This window comes from Canis lupus, chromosome 24 (genome assembly GCF_048164855.1).
Source record: "Canis lupus baileyi chromosome 24, mCanLup2.hap1, whole genome shotgun sequence".
NCBI classification, from domain to species: domain Eukaryota; kingdom Metazoa; phylum Chordata; class Mammalia; order Carnivora; family Canidae; genus Canis; species Canis lupus.
Window position 1 is genome coordinate 22151558 of NC_132861.1, and position 19332 is coordinate 22170889.

Sequence of the window (19332 nt, forward strand, 5' to 3'; positions counted from 1 at the left end):
GATATACTTAGTTTAAATCTGAGCTCTACCATTTACTAGATGCCTAACCATGCACAAGTTTTAATTCTCTGTAAATCCTAATTTCTTCATCTTTATTAAAAGAATAATATCTAATTCAAAGGATTACTGTGACAAATAAATACATCTTGGTATATAATAAGCATTCAATAATACCCACCATCATTAATAAGAACAACAATAATTTCATACAACATAAGAAAATGTATATGTCTGAGTACTGCTAAGCTCACTGAGTTGATATAAATGAAATAAAAATGATCTTACAACCACAAATAATTTAAAAACTGAAAATTAAAACAGTGAAACTATAACTAATGCAAAACAAAGATTGGAAGATGTGGTATAGAGGAAGAAGTAGCCATTTAAGACAATTTGAAACTCAAATATATGCAAATATTTCAAGGTTATAATAAGAGTTTGATTCAAATGGCCCAATGTAGTCCATTATTTGTCATTCCAATTGCAAAGAACCAAGAAACATTCTGGAAGTTGAACAGTGTGAAGAAGCATAACAAGTTTTCCCTATTTTCTTTATACTATATTTATTTACTTTAGATTTAATATAAAATAAAACAAAATTAAATATTAGATCCATAACACCACAGGATAAAAGCCACATAGAAAATCTACTTTCCCATTTCATCAAAAAAAAAAAAAATGCATATCAAGAGTTGGTAGCCTTCCTTTCTCAAGAACAGACTCTAATGTGTTGGCCTACTGTGTATAATTCATAATGTTAATTTATATTCACCTCATTCATTTACCTCTGCTTACTTACATTTTATTTCTTAAAGATTTTATTTATTTATTCGAGAGAGAGAGAAAGAGAGGCAGAGACAGACAGAGGGAGAAGCAGGCTCCGTGCAGGGAGCCTGATGTGGGACTCATGTGGGACTGGATCCCAGGACTCCGGGATCACACCCTGAGCCAAAGGCAGACACTCAACCGCCGAGCCATCCAGGTGTCTCTGTTTACTTACATTTTAAACATCTTTTATAATTGAGGGGGATCATAAAGATTTTTATTATAATCAAAAGTATTCCCCTTAAAATGACAAGAAAAAGGAAATGTGATTAAATTTTCATAAAATGATCTCTGCTTTTTTAACCACATGTTTTATAGAAGGAATGGGAATACTAAGAAAACATGTATGCATACTTAAGAAAAAAGGAACCATGCAAATTAAAACCGCTGACTGCTATATATTAAATTAATTCAATGGAAGAAAAGGAAAATCTGATGAATAAGATGTAGCGAGCCATCAATCAGAGACAAATATAAGAAACAAGTTAAAACAACAAAGAGAAAAGTGGGATTCTAAGTGATGAAGAAAAAAAAAGACAAAAAAGCATGCTTTGGAATTCTGCATAAAGTATGATTCCATTTAAATATATGCTGATTCATTTGAGGCAAGTGGGTGAGATTATTACAACCATCTGTTGGCTCAAACTGATACTATCACATGTTATTTTAAATAAGTATATTCAGCCTATAACATATAAGTTACAAAAAGTAGGCTGAATTCAAGAGCTACATGTTTGTCAAATGTAATCAAAGACCAAATTTTCCACCTGATAAAATTATGCATCCAGAAGGCAAAAAAATATTCTGTGTAATCAATACAGAAGACACCCACAAAGTAAAGCAACTAAGTTATACAAGACATAAGACAAAATTACGCAAAAGAATGAATTTATGGATCACCACAGTTTAACCTGCTTATACTGGCTTGTTTAGACATAATCTTCAGTCTATTCAAAGATTTTCTAAAAGCATCAGCATTTGGGAAATAGTGATGACCTCTAGCCCCATTACGAAATCCTGAATGTATTTCAGATGAAATTCCTCTGTAGTTAAACATGCAAAATGACTTTCATTATTTTCTCTGAAGCAAAACATAAGCAACTTTTGCAGAACAAAGCCATACCTTTCTGGATGTCTTCGGCCATATATTTCTCCTTTCCATTTCGCTTCATTATTTTCTACTCTTTGTTGCTGCATTTGATCAAAAATAGCATGGTAATGTTCATATTGTCCTCGAGAAGAAAAAGATGATGGAGCCACTGCCCCTCCACTGCCAAAAAAGGGAGCCTAGGAATTAAACAAAGAGCTCTCACATGTTTATCTCATAAGGCCCAAAAGGCCTGTACTACCCTCAGAAAAAGTTTTTTTTCAACACTTGACTTTTAAAAAGCAATTAGCTAATTTGAACATATTAATAAACAACCTATAGCAAAATGTTTTCCTACTACAACATAGCATTCAAAAAGTAGTATACTTTGTTACCAATAATAAAGCATAATTTAACGAAAACATAAAAAGACATTAAAGTCTTAAATATTGTAAAGTCCAGTCTTAAGTTTTGAAACAAGTTTCTAGGACACATTTTATGATGCCATTCTATTACATTTAAATATATATATAGCTTACAAGTAAAGCTGAGCCTACTTTAGTAACACTCAAAATTATATTTAACAAAAACATTTACAGCTGGCATTTAATATACCTCAAATCCTTCAATTCAACAAATGGTAAAGACTTAAATACCACTGAAACATGCTAGATTTAAGTTTAAAAAAAGCAAAACATCATATCTATCCTTAATCAGTTTATAAACAAGTTAAGAAACAAAACACAAAACTAGAAATGCCTATGGTAAATGAATGGCAACAGTCACACTCTAAAGTAGTAAGTACTGAGACTGAGCAACTCTCACAAAATAGAAAAAAAAAACTTATCAGAAGTAAAAATTCTTTTTAAAGGAAAAAAAAGGCACTGGAAAAAGATACTGTTCAACCCAACCTTGAAAGCAATGTAACAAAGAGAGATTGAATGATTAAATATGAGCCAGGGTATTAAAGTAAAAATAAGCAATGTACGTATAATATTTGGGTGTTGACAGCAGGAGGAGGAAGTGAGTATGCAAACAAACACAAATAGAAGGCAGGTATTGGTCATAAAAGGCTGGTATATCTAACTACTATATCAACCCTTTGAGTTCATATAATGAAAGACAACAGAAAGTATATATAAACTTTCTGACAGGAGTAGCGTAACAAAACAGTTTTTAGAAGGTGAGTCAAATTACGCACGATGAGCAGGAAAAGGGAGAGAATAAGGTAGAGGAACCAATTGAAAGGCTTACTGCACTGACACTAAGCCACAAACCTAGACATAATGAAAGGCAATCAATGAAAAAGGGAAGGGAGTCGTGGATTCTCTCCAAAAATGACACTGGATAAAGGCAGACATAAGGTCACAATTACTGAGACATAAGAACTCATGTGTGTGGAAAACTCATGGTTAGAAAACAGAGATGTCAGACAAGGAAAAGACTAAAAGTAACTGTGTAATGCTGCACAAGTCATGGTGAAAGAATTTCACTATCAAGAAGAAATCAGAAACCTCAAATGCAGAGGTCAACAACACTGAAAATAAAACAAACTGTTATGACTCAAGTTGAGTGGTAGCATTTCAAAACCGATTTTGGGGGAGAAGTTGATGAAAACAGAAACTAGAATACTGACAAGTAAAAGAACAAGAGCTTCCAAGTGATAGGAAGAAATCTAAGAAAAGATGCAAAGAACAATACCAGAATCAAACAAATGTCAGTGTACCTACCTATGAGATAAAATCTTGACTCAGTAAGTTGCAGATAATGAGAAGCATGAGTTAAAAAAAAAAAACAAAAACAAAACTTGAGGCGAATACAGATAACTGATTAAAGATGTTTGAGTAGCAAGAGATCAAAGTTGTCAAAAATAGGGAAGATAACTAATTAGGCAGGAAACCCCATTAAAGGAATCCTCACACATCTTCAAAACGTGTCTCTCAAGGCAAGAATCACAATTCTAATAAAAGGCAGTTGCATCTCCTATGAGATTGGTTATTCTCTGAGTTTAATCTGGTGTTAATACCACCTTGATTTGAATTTGAGTTTTCTAATGTTTCTCTTTAGCAAAAACGAAAGTATGCTAACATCTCTGAAGATGGCTATGCTGAAAATATTGTACTAGAACACTGAAGCAATATGATCTTTCAAAAATCACCTTAACTAATTGTAAGCACAGGTGGATGAGTTTTGACAAATACATACACTTGCATAACCATTACCACAATCAAAAGCATATCCATTACCCCCCAAAAGTTCCTTCAGGTTATTTCGTAGCCTATGTCCATCAACCATTGATCTGCTCTGTCATAGATTGGACTGCCTCTTAGGTCTCGCTTCTTTAACCCAGTATGTTTTCGATCGATCCATGTTGCTGAATGTATTAACAGGCTATTCCTTTTTATTGCTGAGTAGTATTCCAATATATTTTCAACAGATACACTTCTTACATATTATGTTCACCATATGATCAAACTATGTATGTGGAACATTTCATAATCTTTTTAAACACACGTTTATAAGAGATACATCAGAAACAGATAAACCAATCCCAAATTTTGTAGACAGTAAATAATCAGATAGTTGGTTATTCGTACTGTGAATAATGCCTTATTAGAAGCATACAATAGTAGTATTAATTTTGAAATCTTTCCCTTGGGCACCTGGGTGGCTCAGTGGTTGAGCATCTGCCTTTAGCTCAGGTTGTGATCCCAGAGTCCTGGGATAGAGTCCTGCTTTGAGTTCCCCACAGGTAGCCTACTTCTCCCTCTGCCTATGTGTCTGCTTCTCCCCCCCTTGTCTCTCATGAAAAAATAAAATCTAAAAAAAAAAAAAAAAAAAAAAAAAAACATTTCCCTTAATGTTTGTTTTATCTTTATTTAGGGGATCTCTTTAATTTGATTGACGCTATACTGAACCTCCAGGTCCCTATCAACTATACAGAAAACAACCTAAGAAGTTAAATACTTCAAACCCCATGGGAAATAAGTACAGAAACAAAGAATCTGCATTAAGTCACAGGAAATAGTTTTATTAATCCTCAATGCAAGCATTATAGAAATTTATAAAATGATGCAGAAATCTATTAAGCACATACTATGTAATTCTGTTGAAGAACTGTCATAATCAGTTATCAAACAACATTGATTAAATTGGATTTCAGGATTAAATATAGCTTTAGATATCACAGGAAAAAAAGACATTTTATTGCATAGAAGATACATGCAAAAGGAGAAGAAAAAATAATTGACTTCTGAACACTAACCCTGTACTTGATATAAAATGCTTAACAAGGGGCACCTGGGTGGTTAAGCTCCCCCTGCTTGTGCGCTTGCTCACACGCTCGCTCACTCTCTCTCTCTCTGTCAAATAAATAAATTAAAAAAAAAGTGCTTGACAAGATGTGAAGACCTACACTTTAATTGGTTTCCAATCAGGTAAGATATGGAGTTAGTTATTTTAGAATGGGTCAAATTCTGAGTCATTTCTTGTCATTCAGGAGGTAGTAAATGATGTAGGAAAGATGTTAGGCTTGGAAGCCAACAGCCAAGAAAGATTTTTTGAAATCCCTTTGGTGCAAAAAGGTGGTTTTATTAAAGCACAGGGACAAGACCCATGGGCAGAAAGAGCTGCAGTGGAGTCATGAGGCGTGGCCCATGATATACTTGCAAGTCAGGAGGGAGTTAGGGATACTATAAAGTCTCCAGGGTATTATGGAAACAAGGTTTCCAGGATCCTGAGGGGGCTAGCTATTGTTGGGAAAGGTCATTTATTATTGTTTAGTAAAAACTCAGTCATGAGACCTTTCTGATGTATATCAGTGGGTCATATGCTTGGGGGTGACTGCCAACAAAAATCGAAATGGTTAGGGTAGAGATAAAGGAAGTTTCCAAAGGAATTTTTATATGTTGAAGTAGACTTACAGGGTCCTGGGGATTGGGCTAAGATTATCGGTTGCCCTTAGCAAAGTATTAACATCGAGGCAGTTGAATCCCTAGCGGAATGTCACTCTGCCTGTTTCAATTTGATGGGCCTGGACAAAAAGTAAAACTACAAATTAGATAAGGATTTTGAGGTACTTATTTGAGAAATTCAAATTTATGGAAATTTAAAATAAGAAAAAGGTAAAACCAAATACTGCCATGACTCTGTTTCAAAATATCCCTACATTATTAATACAATAGTAGTAGGGAACTTTTAACATCTATTTAACATCAATGAATAGATCATCCAGACAGAAAATCAACAAGGAAACAGTAGCTTTGGAAATCACATTAGACCAGATGTACCTAACAGATACATACAGAACACTCCATCTTTGGAGTGTAGGTAGTAAGGAAATTTAATAATTTTTCTTCTGCCTTTATCTCCCACATCAGTAAATTCTACTTCTGAGGAAAGAAGATAATACAATACAAAATGGTAAAGTATAATATTAAAGATTAAATTATATTACTAAAAATAGTGTAATATATTAATACAGATTTAGAAAAATTGACTTTTACTAAATTAATAATACGTAATATGAAAAATCAAGAAAGCCAGGACAGAACACACATATCTAAATAAAACAAACTTTTATTCAAATCATAACTTTTGGGGAAAAGAAATAAAAATGGTAATCAAGTCAATTTGACAATATTGCATCCCTAAATACCAAGTATAATGAGCTTGATCGGAGCAGTTTAAAGAGATGTTGACTAAAAGTTGACTGGATGACATACATTAAAATTATAATACAGAGGAATAAAAGTATATTCATTTTTTATTGCTGTGTAACAAATCACCACAAATTTAGCAGCTTAAGACAATATCCATTTATTATCTCACTGTTTCCCCGGCTCAGGAATCTGGATATGGTTAGCTGGGTCTCTGCTCAGGATCTCACCAGGGAGCAATCAAGGTGTCAGCCAGAACTGCAATTATCATTTGAGGCTCAGGATCCTCTTCTATGTCCACTGGATCCTTCATTTCCTTGTGGCCATAATGCTAAGGTCACTACTTTCTTGCTAGTTGTTGGCACTATCAATTCATAAAAGCCACCTATACTTCCCTGCAAATTGAATGCTTCTCTCCAGGCCAGCAGTAGCATGTCTCTCAGACTTTCTACTTCCCTTCCAATCTGCTATGAGGAAATCTCATCAAACGTCAACTGTAATCCTAGGAGTGACTATCCCATCACTATTAACCATGTAACATAACCTAATCAAGGGAGCTACACTACTACCCTCTTCATAGAGTTCCACCCACACTCAAGGGAATTACAAGTTATCCCTTATATTTGGGGGACCATCTTAGAATTCAGCCTAACAGATACATAATGGACACTATAAGAGCAAAAAGGGAATATAAGATTCAGATAAGCAAAACAAAGAAAGAAATTGTTCTTGAAATTTTTTTTTTAAAGAAAGAAGCTGAGGCTCAGAAAAGTTAAGTAACTTGCCCAAGGTTATAGAGTCTGGATCTACTCAAAAGCAATGTTTGAATTAACATATCTAGGTAAGGGGTTAGCTAGGTAATCTGTTATCTAGGTAAATGGTTGGATGTGGGATTGAGAGTAGAGGGAGGAAGTGGTGCTATCAAGAGAAACACAGAGCAGAGATTTGCCAGGCTACACACAATAAGAAAACTACAATACAAGCATGGTCTTTAGTTCCGCCTCGCTTGAGCACACAGCCTGTGGTAGGGAATGGATGGAAATGAGCTTAGAGAGATTGGCAGGGACAATAAGGATCTTATGAAAACTTAATCTTTAAGGCTAGATGAAGCAACAGAAGGATTTCAGGCAGAAGTGTGATAAATTTTGTTTGATATAAAAAAAGATTCTTCTGGAAGGAATGGTATATCATAGCCTTTACAAACTTTTTAAACAATTTAACAGTGTCAGATATTAGTCATCAATACAAATTATATATCAAATACATGCAGGAAAACTAAGAAGTCATGATAGATGAAGAATTCTAGGTAAAAAGTTAATCCCTCCCCCATCAAAAAAGCCAGTTATACACATTTCAAAGAGCAAGATGAAACTGGAGGAAAAACTACAGTAGTGTAACCATACTGGTATCAAATGCCTACCTTTACTTCACCACATCCACCAGCACTTAGCACGTTTCTCCATCCTTGTTCCCTGGCCCTATTTATTCTCTCCAACTTTTAGGGAAAAGAAACAAACAAAACACAATTTCAAGTATTTAACATAAAATACATGAAATACATTTACTAACATAATGGAAATCAGTGTATTCCTTTAGGGAAAAAAAAGTATGTGTGTGGGGAGGGGGTGGAATGTACCATGAAAAAATGGATTATCCTCTTACCCTTTCCTTTTCCTGTCTTTTCATCTGCTCCGCCTTCATTAAACTAATCTGTAACAATTTTAAAGACAAACTTCTTAGAACTCTTGAAACTATTATTGTCTACAGCTTGGCAAGGGAAGAAAAATAAAAGCAAAAAAACTACCTGATCCTTTTGTTTCTTTTCTTTTTCAATAAATTCCAACCTTCTCTTTCTTGCTGCTTCCTTAAATGAAAAAAAGAACATTTTTATCAATAATAATTCCTACTTTTTCTAGTTTCATAAGGAAAATTAGTATACCAATGATACAGGTATGCCCAGAGAGATTAGGAGAAAAAAAATTAAGTTAAAGGTTTATTTGTTTGAAAGAAATAAGGAGGAAAGGTTTGAAGGTTTTATAAGATTTTGTTCCTTAGAATTGTTTTGGCAAAGCTTTAAAATAAGCAGACAGATGTCTTTATACCTCAAACATTTTCCTCCTTTCTTCTCCAGGATTCACTTTCTTCACTGGAATTTGATGGGCCTGGATAAAAAGTAAAACTATAAATTAGACAAAGATTTTGAGGTACCTATCTGAGAAATTCAAATTTATGGAAATTTAAAATAAAAAGGTAAAGCCAAATACTGCCATGACTATTTCAAAATATATTATCCCTACATTAATACAATAGTAGTAGGGAACTTTTAATACCTACTTACATCAATGGATAGATCATCCAGACAGAAAATCAACAAGGAAACAGTAGCTTTAGAAATCACATTAGACCAGATGTACCTAACAGATACATACAAAACACTCTGTCCAAAAACCTCAGAATACACATTCTTTTCAAGTGCACATGCAACATTCTCCAGAATGTTAGAGTACAAAACAAGTTTCAATAAATTTAAAAAGATTAAAACCATATCATGCATCCTTTCCAACTGCAATAGTATGAAATTAGAAATCAATCACAAGAAAAACTCTGGAAAAAACATAAATACATGGAAGCTAAATAAGAAGCTATTAAACAATGAATGAGTCAACCAAGAATTCAAAGAGAAATAAAAAAAAATATATGGAAACAAATGAAAATGAAAACAGTCCAAAATCTTTCGGATAAAGCAAAAGCTATTCTAAAAGGGATGTTTATAGCAATATAGGTCTACCCCAAGAAATAAGAAAAATCTCAAAAACAGAACCTAACCTTATATCTAAATGAGCTAGAAAAAGAACATGGTCCAAAGCCAGGAGATAATAAAGATTAGAGCAGGAAAAAACAAAACAAAATCTCTCTCTCTCTCTCTCTCTCTCTACATATATATATATATATAAACTCTAAAAATTATATATATATATATATATGTAATCCCTAAAAATAAAAGAATGACTGTTGTGTTTGACATGGTGTTTGTTAAACAAAAAGAAACCTTAAGTTCAAAGAAACTAGGAAAAGGGCTCACCCCCAATCATGAAATAAAGTTCTGTCCTCAGATACAGATGTTAATTTTCAGTTTCAGTTTTTCTAATATGAAAGTAGAATGTCATTTAGAAAGTCGAATATTGGGCAGCCCCAGTGGCTCAGCAGTTTAGCGCCACCTTCAGCCCAGGGTGTGATCCTGGAGACCCGGGATCGAGTCCCCGTCAGGCTCCCTGCATGGAGCCTGCTTCTCCTTCTGCCTGTGTCTCTGCCTTTCTCTCTTTCTCTCTCTCTCTCTCTGTCTCTCATGAATAAATAAATAAAAATCTTAAAAAAAAAAAAAAAGATTTAAAAAAAGAGTCCAATATTGAAGAGATAAATTTTTTAAAAAGTAGTTATATATGTTCACTTTATAAAATTCAAGCAAGAGTAAAAAGTTAATCTACTTCACTCTCTACTTCTAGAGGTAACCACTATCAATATTTTCATGAATATCCTTCCAAGACACACTTTAATATATACACTTACATATATACATAATTATGTCCATACACAGAATTTTAGCTTTTTATGCTTACATAAATGTAATAACAATGTGTTATTAGATAGAAAAATGCTTTTTACTATGAACAGTGCTCCTTGACATTTCCACATTGTAGTAATCAAGTTAACAATGGCAATATTCCATACAATGGATATAATTAATTTTAGCATTCCTCTAGGGATAGATAACTGGGTTGGTTCCACTTTTAGACCTCGATATTACATTTTGTTTCTGCTGCTTAGTTTTCTTTTTATATTTAGATCTTTAACTTAGATTTTTAAATGTTTGTAGTTAGATTTTTGTTTTTAGATCCATCTAAAATAAATTTTTATTCATAGAATGAGCTGGGAATCTAAGTTTTTCTCTAGGAAATTCAATTACCTCCTAACAATTTATTGGCTGATACATTCTTTTTCCCCACTGCTTTAAAATGCCTCATATATTAAAAAAAAATAAAAATAAAAATAAAATAAAATAAAATAAAATGCCTCATATATCATATAACAAATTCACACACATAAGGGTCAGTTTCTGGAATTCTCTATTCTAGTCCACATAACCATCCCTCTTTTCTTTTCTTTCTTTTTTTTTTTTTAACTGGGATATAAAGTCACCAATAGGAAAGTAGATAAAAGATTCACAAAGATGTTAGCAAAAATAAATACCCCAGTGGCTAAAATCCAAGTCAAACCAACACCCAGAAGCTCTCCATGTGTCTCCACAAGTCCTACCTCTATCACAGAGGTAACCACCACCCTGACTTTTTTAACTACCATCTTGCTTTTCTTTATTGTTTTGTTCCTTACATGTATCTTCCTAAACAATAGTTTAGTACTTTTTCTGATTCTGAGTTTTATATGAATAGAATTCATATGAACAATACATATTCTTTTGTATCTTGCTTCTGTTGATTAATATTGTTTTGGGGATTTATCTATATTATTGTTTCCATCTACATTAGTTTTTTTACTCATATACAGTATTCCATTGACCTTGATTCCTTTTGTTCACAGTTATGTTGTATCTTTCTCATTAGGTCTATTTTAAAGAATTTCAGGGAATTTGTCTACTTCTTTCCATTTCATTTTGTAACTGATTATACATTTTTGCACGTGACATTTGTGTCAGACTACTTACTGAATTCATTAAATGTTTTCTGCTGCTTCACAACAACTTTCTAAATAAGTAATTATATCATCAGTAAATAACACCTATGTTTTCTCTCTTCTACCAATATTTATGTTTCATATTTCTGTTTTTTAATTGCACTGGCTAGGGCTTCTGGCATTTAAAAAAAAAAAACAATCAGGCAATCATAGCAAATATCTTTCTCTTGTTCCTGACTTCAATAGTAATGTTTCCAATTGTTCATTATTAAATACAATTCTTGACATAGTTTCATATATGTACACGTGCGCGTGCACATACACACATATACACACATATAGATAACTGTATCAGGTCAAGAACTTTCCCTTTTATTTCTTGAATCAGTTCTTAGGTTTTTTTTTTTAAAACTACTTTGAGGTATGATCGACATATATAAAGTTATACTATTTAATGTATACAACCCAAGAACTTTTTAAAACAAGAATCAGTGATGGCGCCTGGCTGGCTCAGTCGACAAAGCATGCAACTCTTGATCTTGAAGTTATAAGTAAATTCCAGCCCCACACTAGATGTAGAAATTACTTTAAAAATTATTTAAAAATCTCGTTAAACAAATGAAATAAAAATTAGTGTTGAATTTTACTGAATTTTTCGTATCTACTGAGATAACTTGTACATGGTTTCTTCTTCTAACCTAATAGAGTGAAATTATAGTAATAATTTTCCTACTGTTGAACCATCCCCCATATTCCTGAAATGAATCCTATTTGATAATTATTATTCTTTTGAGAAATTGCTTGTCTTTTTAAAAATACTTTTTAAGGATTTCTACATGTGTGTTCATAAGAATAACTGACACATGGTCTTTTCATTTTTATCTTGTGCTAAATACTCAAATTTTGTAAACAAGGTAAAGCCAGACGTATGATCAAATTTTCAAACAATTCGATATATAATTCTAGATACCAAAAAAGGTAAGAAGTATTTACAGGAAATTCTAAGTTATGGATCATGACCAGTTTTTACATTTTTCAACTACTGTAGGAAAAAATGAATATAAAGAATATGACACTGTACAAAATTATTTACCTTTGTTGAATTTCAATACAAAGGAAAACAGATGTTACTTTAAAAAATTACTTCAGTGATTGTTTACAATTATCAAAGTAATTCAGCATTTTAAAAAGGTCTTTGGCAACAATTCCATTTCAACAGCAGCTATTTTTTTTAGCAAAAGCCAATGCTTCAGTTTTCTAAATTTTATAAAATGATACGAAGAAATATTTGCTAAAATTCTAAATGGCAAATCAGAATAAATAAAATGACCCTCAAATAGTATGAAGTTACTAAAATAAAAAAGAATTAGAAAGACACATACAAGTTTATTTATACTAAAAGAATTCCAAAGATATTTGAAGTTTCTTTTTCAGAAAGCAACATGATATATAATTTAAATATAACTTCCTCCTTGTGAAATGCAACTTATTTCAATGAATACATTACTTAATATGAACACAATAAAATAATGCCTAGATTATGTAACACTATCCAGTGTGTTGATAAACTGATAAAATGAAAATGATTCTTTTTATAATGTACTTTGCCAATTTAATTCATGACTTTCATAAACTAAATCCATTTTAATTTTTTTTTAAGTAAGCTCTATGCACAATGTGGGATGTGAACTTACAACCCTGAGATCAAGAGTCACATGTTCGCATACCAACCGAGCCAGTCAGGTGTCCCTAAACCAAATTCATTTTATTTATACAGTAAAAGTTAGCCTAAAGCTGCATAACCAATGTGGTAAATGGTACTAAATCTCACACCATAATAACTAGTGAGTTTACTACCCAAGAAGATCCAAGTAATAGGTTCCCAGAACCATCCCACCCCTTCACTACATTATTAGTTCCTAACTCCTAATCTCTAAAATAAAATCTCTGTTCTTGACCGACTAAAAAGATTTTCCATCACTAATAGACAGTGATTCCAATTTTTAAAATAGTCAAGGGAGAGCACTGGGGTCACTGTTACTGACATGTAAGAAAAAAAAATACAATTAGACATTATGCTCCTCACAGTATTACAAACGCAAAGTTAATATTTCAAAATATGTTATATACATAAAATTCAAATGCCTGGGTAGCTCAGTGGCTGAGTGTCTGCCTTCAGCTCAGGTCATGATCCTGGGGTCCTGGGATCGAGTCCCGCATCGGGCTCCCCAAAGGGAGCCTGCTTCTCCCTCTGCCTGTGTCTCTGCCTCTCTGTCTCTCATGAATAAATAAATAAAATCTTTTTAAAAACTAATTTAAATCAGTGGGTAGTGTTACACAGAAGCTTTGTAAAAATACACATTCCTTCTATAAAAAGGAGTATTATTTGGCAATAAGGAGGAATTAAGTATTGATACATTCTACAACATGGTACATGTTATAACCTTGAAAACACTGTGCTAAGTAAAAAAAGCCAGTCACAAAAGACCATATGTTATATGATTCTATTTACATGAAATGTCCAGAATAAGCAAATCTACATGGAGACAAGTAGATTAGTTGTTGCCTAGGGCAGTAGGGGCAGGGGAAAGATGGGGAGTGAAAGCTAATGGGCAAAGAATTTTTTTGGAGGGGATGAAAATATTCTTAAAATAATTGTGGTGATAGCTACACAACTCTGTGAACTCACTAAAAGCCATTTAATTCCAAAATTTAAATGGATGCATGATATAGTATTTGAAATAAATCTCAGTAAAGCTATTTTTAAAATATACATATCCCCAAGAGTTGCAGAATCATAATTTCTGGACATAGAGCCCTTCATTCTATATTTTGAAAGGTTCCATAGCTTAACTCTTATCAAGTCTAGCATTGGTCTCAATATCTGTGAACTGCAACATCAAACAATTTAAAAATATTAACACAAGTGACACAGATCTCACTATAAACAAACAGCTTTTAAACAGGGGATCCCTGGGTGGCGCAGCGGTTTGGCGCTTGCCTTTGGCCCAGGGCGTGATCCTGGAGACCCGGGATCGAATCCCACGTCGGGCTCCCGGTGCATGGAGCCTGCTTCTCCCTCTGCCTGTGTCTCTGCCTCTCTCTCTCTCTGTAACTATCATAAATAAATAAAAATTAAAAAAAAAAAAAAAACAGATTACACAGGAGCACCTGGGTGGCTCAGTAGCTGAGCATCTGCCTTCAGCTCAGGTCGTGATCCAGGAGTTCTGGGATCCTGTCCCACATTGGGCTCTCTGCTCAGCAAAGAGCCTTCTCCCTCTGCCTAGGTCTCTGTCCTCTCTCTGTGTCTCTCATGAATGAATGAATGAATGAATGAATCTTAAAAAAAAAAAACAAAAACAGATTATCCTATAGTGAGCAGTAAGAAGAGTATGTTTAACTAAGGCACCTACATACTCTAAGTTAAATGAAGACATCAGGGCAGTCCAGGTAGCTCAGCGGTTTAGTGCCGCCTTTAGCCCAGGGTATGGTCCTGGAGACCCGGGGTCGAGTCCCATATCAGGCTCCCTGCATGGAATGGAGCCTGCTTCTCCCTCTGCCTGTGTCTCTGCCTTTCTCCCTCTCTGTGTCTCTCATGAATAAATAAAATCTTTAAAAAGAAAAACAAATGAAGACATCAATTATATTCATCTCCACTGCCATATAAAAAAGATACTCAAATGTTTGTGAAATAAAAATATCAAGTTGTTTCTTTGAAATCACACAGGTATTTTCATATTTATCTACACAGAAGAGAAAAAACAGTAACACAAAACATCTGTATTAAGAAAAATGTTTTGTTTGCATTTCTTTTTAAAAATCAGAAGCAAAGGAAAAAAAAAATCAGAACCAAAATACTAAAACATATTCATAGAGCTCCCTCTGGTGGCGTAAGAACAGAATCCTTTAAAAAAATAACATTACAGGAACCCGAACAGTTTCTATGACATGCAAATATTTTTATGATATGCCAAGCAGTAATAATATTAGGTTAAATTTTTGCAATTAAACAGTGCCAAGATAATAGCATTAAGTGGTTATGCTCTGTTTTATAAACTTCGCATTTTCAAGCTTTTACCTCCTCAATGAACACACCAAATTTACACCTATTTATGGGAGCAATTTCTCCTGAAGAACTAAGGGCTGACTGGACAGCTTCTACACAACAAAAGATAGAAAGAACAGTGAGAGAGACAAAGAATGGTAGAAAAAGGGAACCTTCAGCCCCAATGCTGAGAACTGTAGTGGGGAGGGATAGTACTGAGGGATTGGGAGCAAACTTGTCTGCCCCAGGCACAGAAAAAAAAAAAGATAAGCTCTATAACTCTGTCAGGCAGCAGAGGAGCAACTAGAAATCTGTCTAGGTCCAAGTGGCTGGGGAGTGCCATGGTTTACACTCCCCCTCCACTATGAAAGCACAGACCAGATTAAGGTATAGACACCAAAGATGGCCTACCCACCTCATTATGCCCTGCGTCACTACCCCACAGCAGCCCCAGAGGCTCTGGAGCTTTAAAAGAGCAACCAGCATATAAAAGAGCCAGCCCTAAAACCCTACTAAGCCAGCAAGGAGAGCTGCTAATACTCTTTCTGGGCCAAATCAGAGGGGCTAGTGACCAACACAGTTTACGGTCCCCCTCCACCTTAGCAGCAGGAGCAGGGTACTGGTGCCCTAACTGGCCTCCCTTCAGTGGGCCCTGGGCCTCTAACCGACACCATATCTAGACATCAAGGTAGCCACAGGGCAGTACACACAACACTAGTGGTCAGCACTCACTACAGCTCTAGCTTTTGCACCAAAGTGACACAGGTGTACGAAGCACCCCAGAACACACAGGCCTAGACCACTTTGGGCTCAGATAACTTACTAAGGCACCAGTGTTGCACAGTGCTACAGGACCTCCAAGCTGATGCCTGCTTCAGCTCCAGCTGCCACACCAGGGTGCTCCCTGAACAAAATGCCCCAAAACACCCTGCCTGTACTGCCCTCAGTTTCAGTCACCTTGTCTGGACATCCTCTATGCAGAGAGTACTAGAACACCCCAACCTATATCTAGTTCAAGGTACTCTCTGCATGTAGAAACATGGGACCCCCCCAAGTTACACCCTGTGCTGTTTGCTTCAGCGTCCTGACAAAGTATCCTCTGCATTTAGAGTCCCCAGAAATTCCCTCCCAAGCCTACACCCAGTTCAGTTTTACCTGTCCTGCCAGGGTTCTCACTGCATTGAGAGTTGCAGGATCCCTTGCTTGGACCTGTTTCAGCTTCAGCTGTCCTGCCAGGGCACCCTCTGCACACATAGCAACAGGTCCACTCTTGCCCACACCATCCCAACAAGGCAGCCCTAGTACAGAATGCCCTTTAACCTTCAGGCCACATCAGCCAGAGCTCCAGACAGTCACCACAAGTAATCAAACACACATAGTCTATATCAGGGACAATCATATACAAGATCATTCTTTCAAGTTTAGGAAAATTAGCTGCTCCATATACTCCACAGACACAAATACAGAAAGGTAAGCAACATAGGGAGACAGAAGAATACACTCCAAAACAAGGCCACTCCTTCAAGACTGGGAGAGGTACTCTTTCACTCAATACATAGAAACAAAAAAGAGAAAGCAAAATGAGGAAATAAATATGAAAGAAAAGCACAAGACAAAAATCTCAGAAAAAAAATCTAAATAGGGCAGCCCGGGTGGCTCAGTGGTTTAGCGCCGCCTTCAGCCTAGGGCCTGATCCTGGAGACCTGGGATCGAGTCCATGCAGGGAGCCTACTTCTCCCTCTGCCTGCGTCTTTGCCTCTCTCTATGTCTCTCATGAATAAATAAATAAAATCTGTTAAAAAATTAAAAAAAGAAAAGAAAAAGACCTAAATAATATGGAGATAAATAATCAACCTAATAAAGAATTCAAAGATGCCACTGAACTCAGGAGAAGAATAGGTGAACACAGTGAGAACCTTGACAAAGAAAACATAAGAAAGGGACGCCTGGGTGGCTCAGCGGTTGAGCGTCTGCCTTTGGCTCAGGACATGATCCTGGGGTTCAGGGATCAAGTCCTGCATCGGGCTGCCTGCATGGAGCCTGCTTCTCTTCCCTCTGCCTATGTCTCTGCCTCTCTCTGAGTCTCTCGTGAATAAGTAAATAAGATCTTAAAAAAAAAAAAAAAGAAAACATAAGAAAGTACCAAACAAAACTCAGAGCTGAAGAATACAAAAACTGAACTGAAAAACACAATAGAGAGGTTCAACAGCAGACAAGTTGAAGTACAAGTACAGATGAGTGAGTTGGAAGATAAAAAGTCATGAAACCTACCCAGACAGAGAATCAAAAAAGAAAAAAGAATTAAAAATATGAAAATAACTTAAGGGACCTCTGAAACAACATTAAGTGGAATAATGTTTGCATTATATGGGTACCAGAAGGAAAAGAAAGAGAAAGGGGCATAAAACTTAACTGAGGAAATAATGGCTGAAAACTTCCCAATTCTAGGGAAGAAAGTGAACATCTGGGTTCAGGGAGCCCAGAGAGTTCCAAATAAAATGGACCCAAAGAAAGTCACACCAACACACATTATAATTAAAATGTCAAAAGTAAAGAGAGAATCTTAAAAACAGCAAGAGAAAAGCAAATTGTTACATACAAGAGACACCCCAGAAAACTTTTGTTCAATTTTTCAGTAGGAAGTCTGCAAGCCAGAATGGAGTGGCACAACACATTCAAAGTGCTAAAAGGAAAAAGCTTACAACCTACGATTACCTGGCAAGATTATCACTCAGATTTGAAGGAAAGATAAAGAGTTTTCTGGACAAACAAAATAAGGGAGTTTACCACCATGAAATCAGCCTTAGAAAAAATATTAAAGGGTCTTCTTTAACTTGAAATAGCAATAATTAATAACAAGAAAACACACAAAAGTCTCACTGGAAATGGTAAAAATTAATCACTTATAAAGATACTAACAAGTTTAAAAAAAGAAAAAAGTAGTAAAACTAACTAAAACCATAATAATTAGTTAAGGGATACATAAAGCAAAACAATATATACAGTGACATCAAAAATATAACATGTGGAAGGGGGAAAACATAGAGTTTTAGAATGTGTTCAAATTTAAGTTGCTGTCAACTTAAGCTCTCATACACATAGGATGATGTATATGTGAACCTCACAATATCACAATGCAAAAGCTTACAGTAAATGCAAAAATAAAATGAGAAAAAAAATCTAAAGATGACATTAAAGAAAGTCATCAAAACATAGAGGAAGAGAGAAAGAAGTTGAAAGAAGAGAGAAGAACTATACAACCAGCCAGAAAACAATGAACAAAATGGCAATAACTACATATGTATCAATAATTAAGTGTAAACAGACTACATTCTCCAGTCAAAAGACACAGAGTGGCTGAATGGATGTTTTAGAAAGACACACCTACATACTGCCTATAAGAGATTCACTTCTGAAGAGAAGACACACACAGACTGAAAGTGAATGAATGAAAAAGATACTCTATGCAAAAGAAAAGAAAGCTGGTGTAGCTATACTCAGACAAAACAGACCCCCGCCAAAAAATTTTTTTTAAAAACTATAATGAAGGACAAAGAGGGGCACTACATAATAAGTTAGTCCACCATGAAGATATAACATTTATAAATATATATGCAGGGCAGCCCAGGTGGCTCAGAGGTTTAGTGCCGCCTTCAGCCCAGGGCATGGTCCTGGATTCCCGGGATCAAGTCTGACGTTGGGCTCCCACATGGAGCCTGCTTCTCCCTCTGCCTATATCTCTGCCTCTCTCTCTTTTTGTGTCTCTCATGAATAATAGATAAAAAAATCTTTAAAAAAGAAAAAATATATGCACCCAGTATAAAGCACCAAAATATATAAAGCAAGTATTAACAGACATAAAGAGAAAGATTGACAGCAACATGATAACGGGATGTTAACACCTCACTACATCACTGGATAGATCATACAGATAGAAAATCAATAAGAAAACACTGGACTTAAAACACTAGACCAGATGGACTTAATAGATACACACAGGACATTCATCCAAAAGCAGTGAAATACAC

At 35.0% G+C, this 19332-nt stretch overlaps 1 protein-coding gene across 19 annotated transcripts in view; it reads right to left on the reverse strand.

Moving 5' to 3' along the window:
• Positions 1-19332, reverse strand: part of NEK1 (NIMA related kinase 1) — a 228597-nt gene that overhangs the window by 137138 nt on the left and 72127 nt on the right. For 12 of the 19 annotated variants that reach the window (XR_012016397.1, XM_072795971.1, XM_072795954.1 and 9 more), the window contains exons 13-17: positions 8673-8732; positions 8375-8434; positions 8233-8280; positions 7991-8065; positions 1949-2112 (exon numbers count right to left, since the gene is read on the reverse strand). Coding sequence is in view for 18 of the 19 variants with exons in the window: in XM_072795971.1 (XP_072652072.1) it covers positions 1949-2112; positions 7991-8065; positions 8233-8280; positions 8375-8434; positions 8673-8732 (407 nt within the window). In the remaining variant the exon portion in view is untranslated. The other 7 variants (XM_072795958.1, XM_072795959.1, XM_072795963.1 and 4 more) reach the window with 5 other exon arrangements.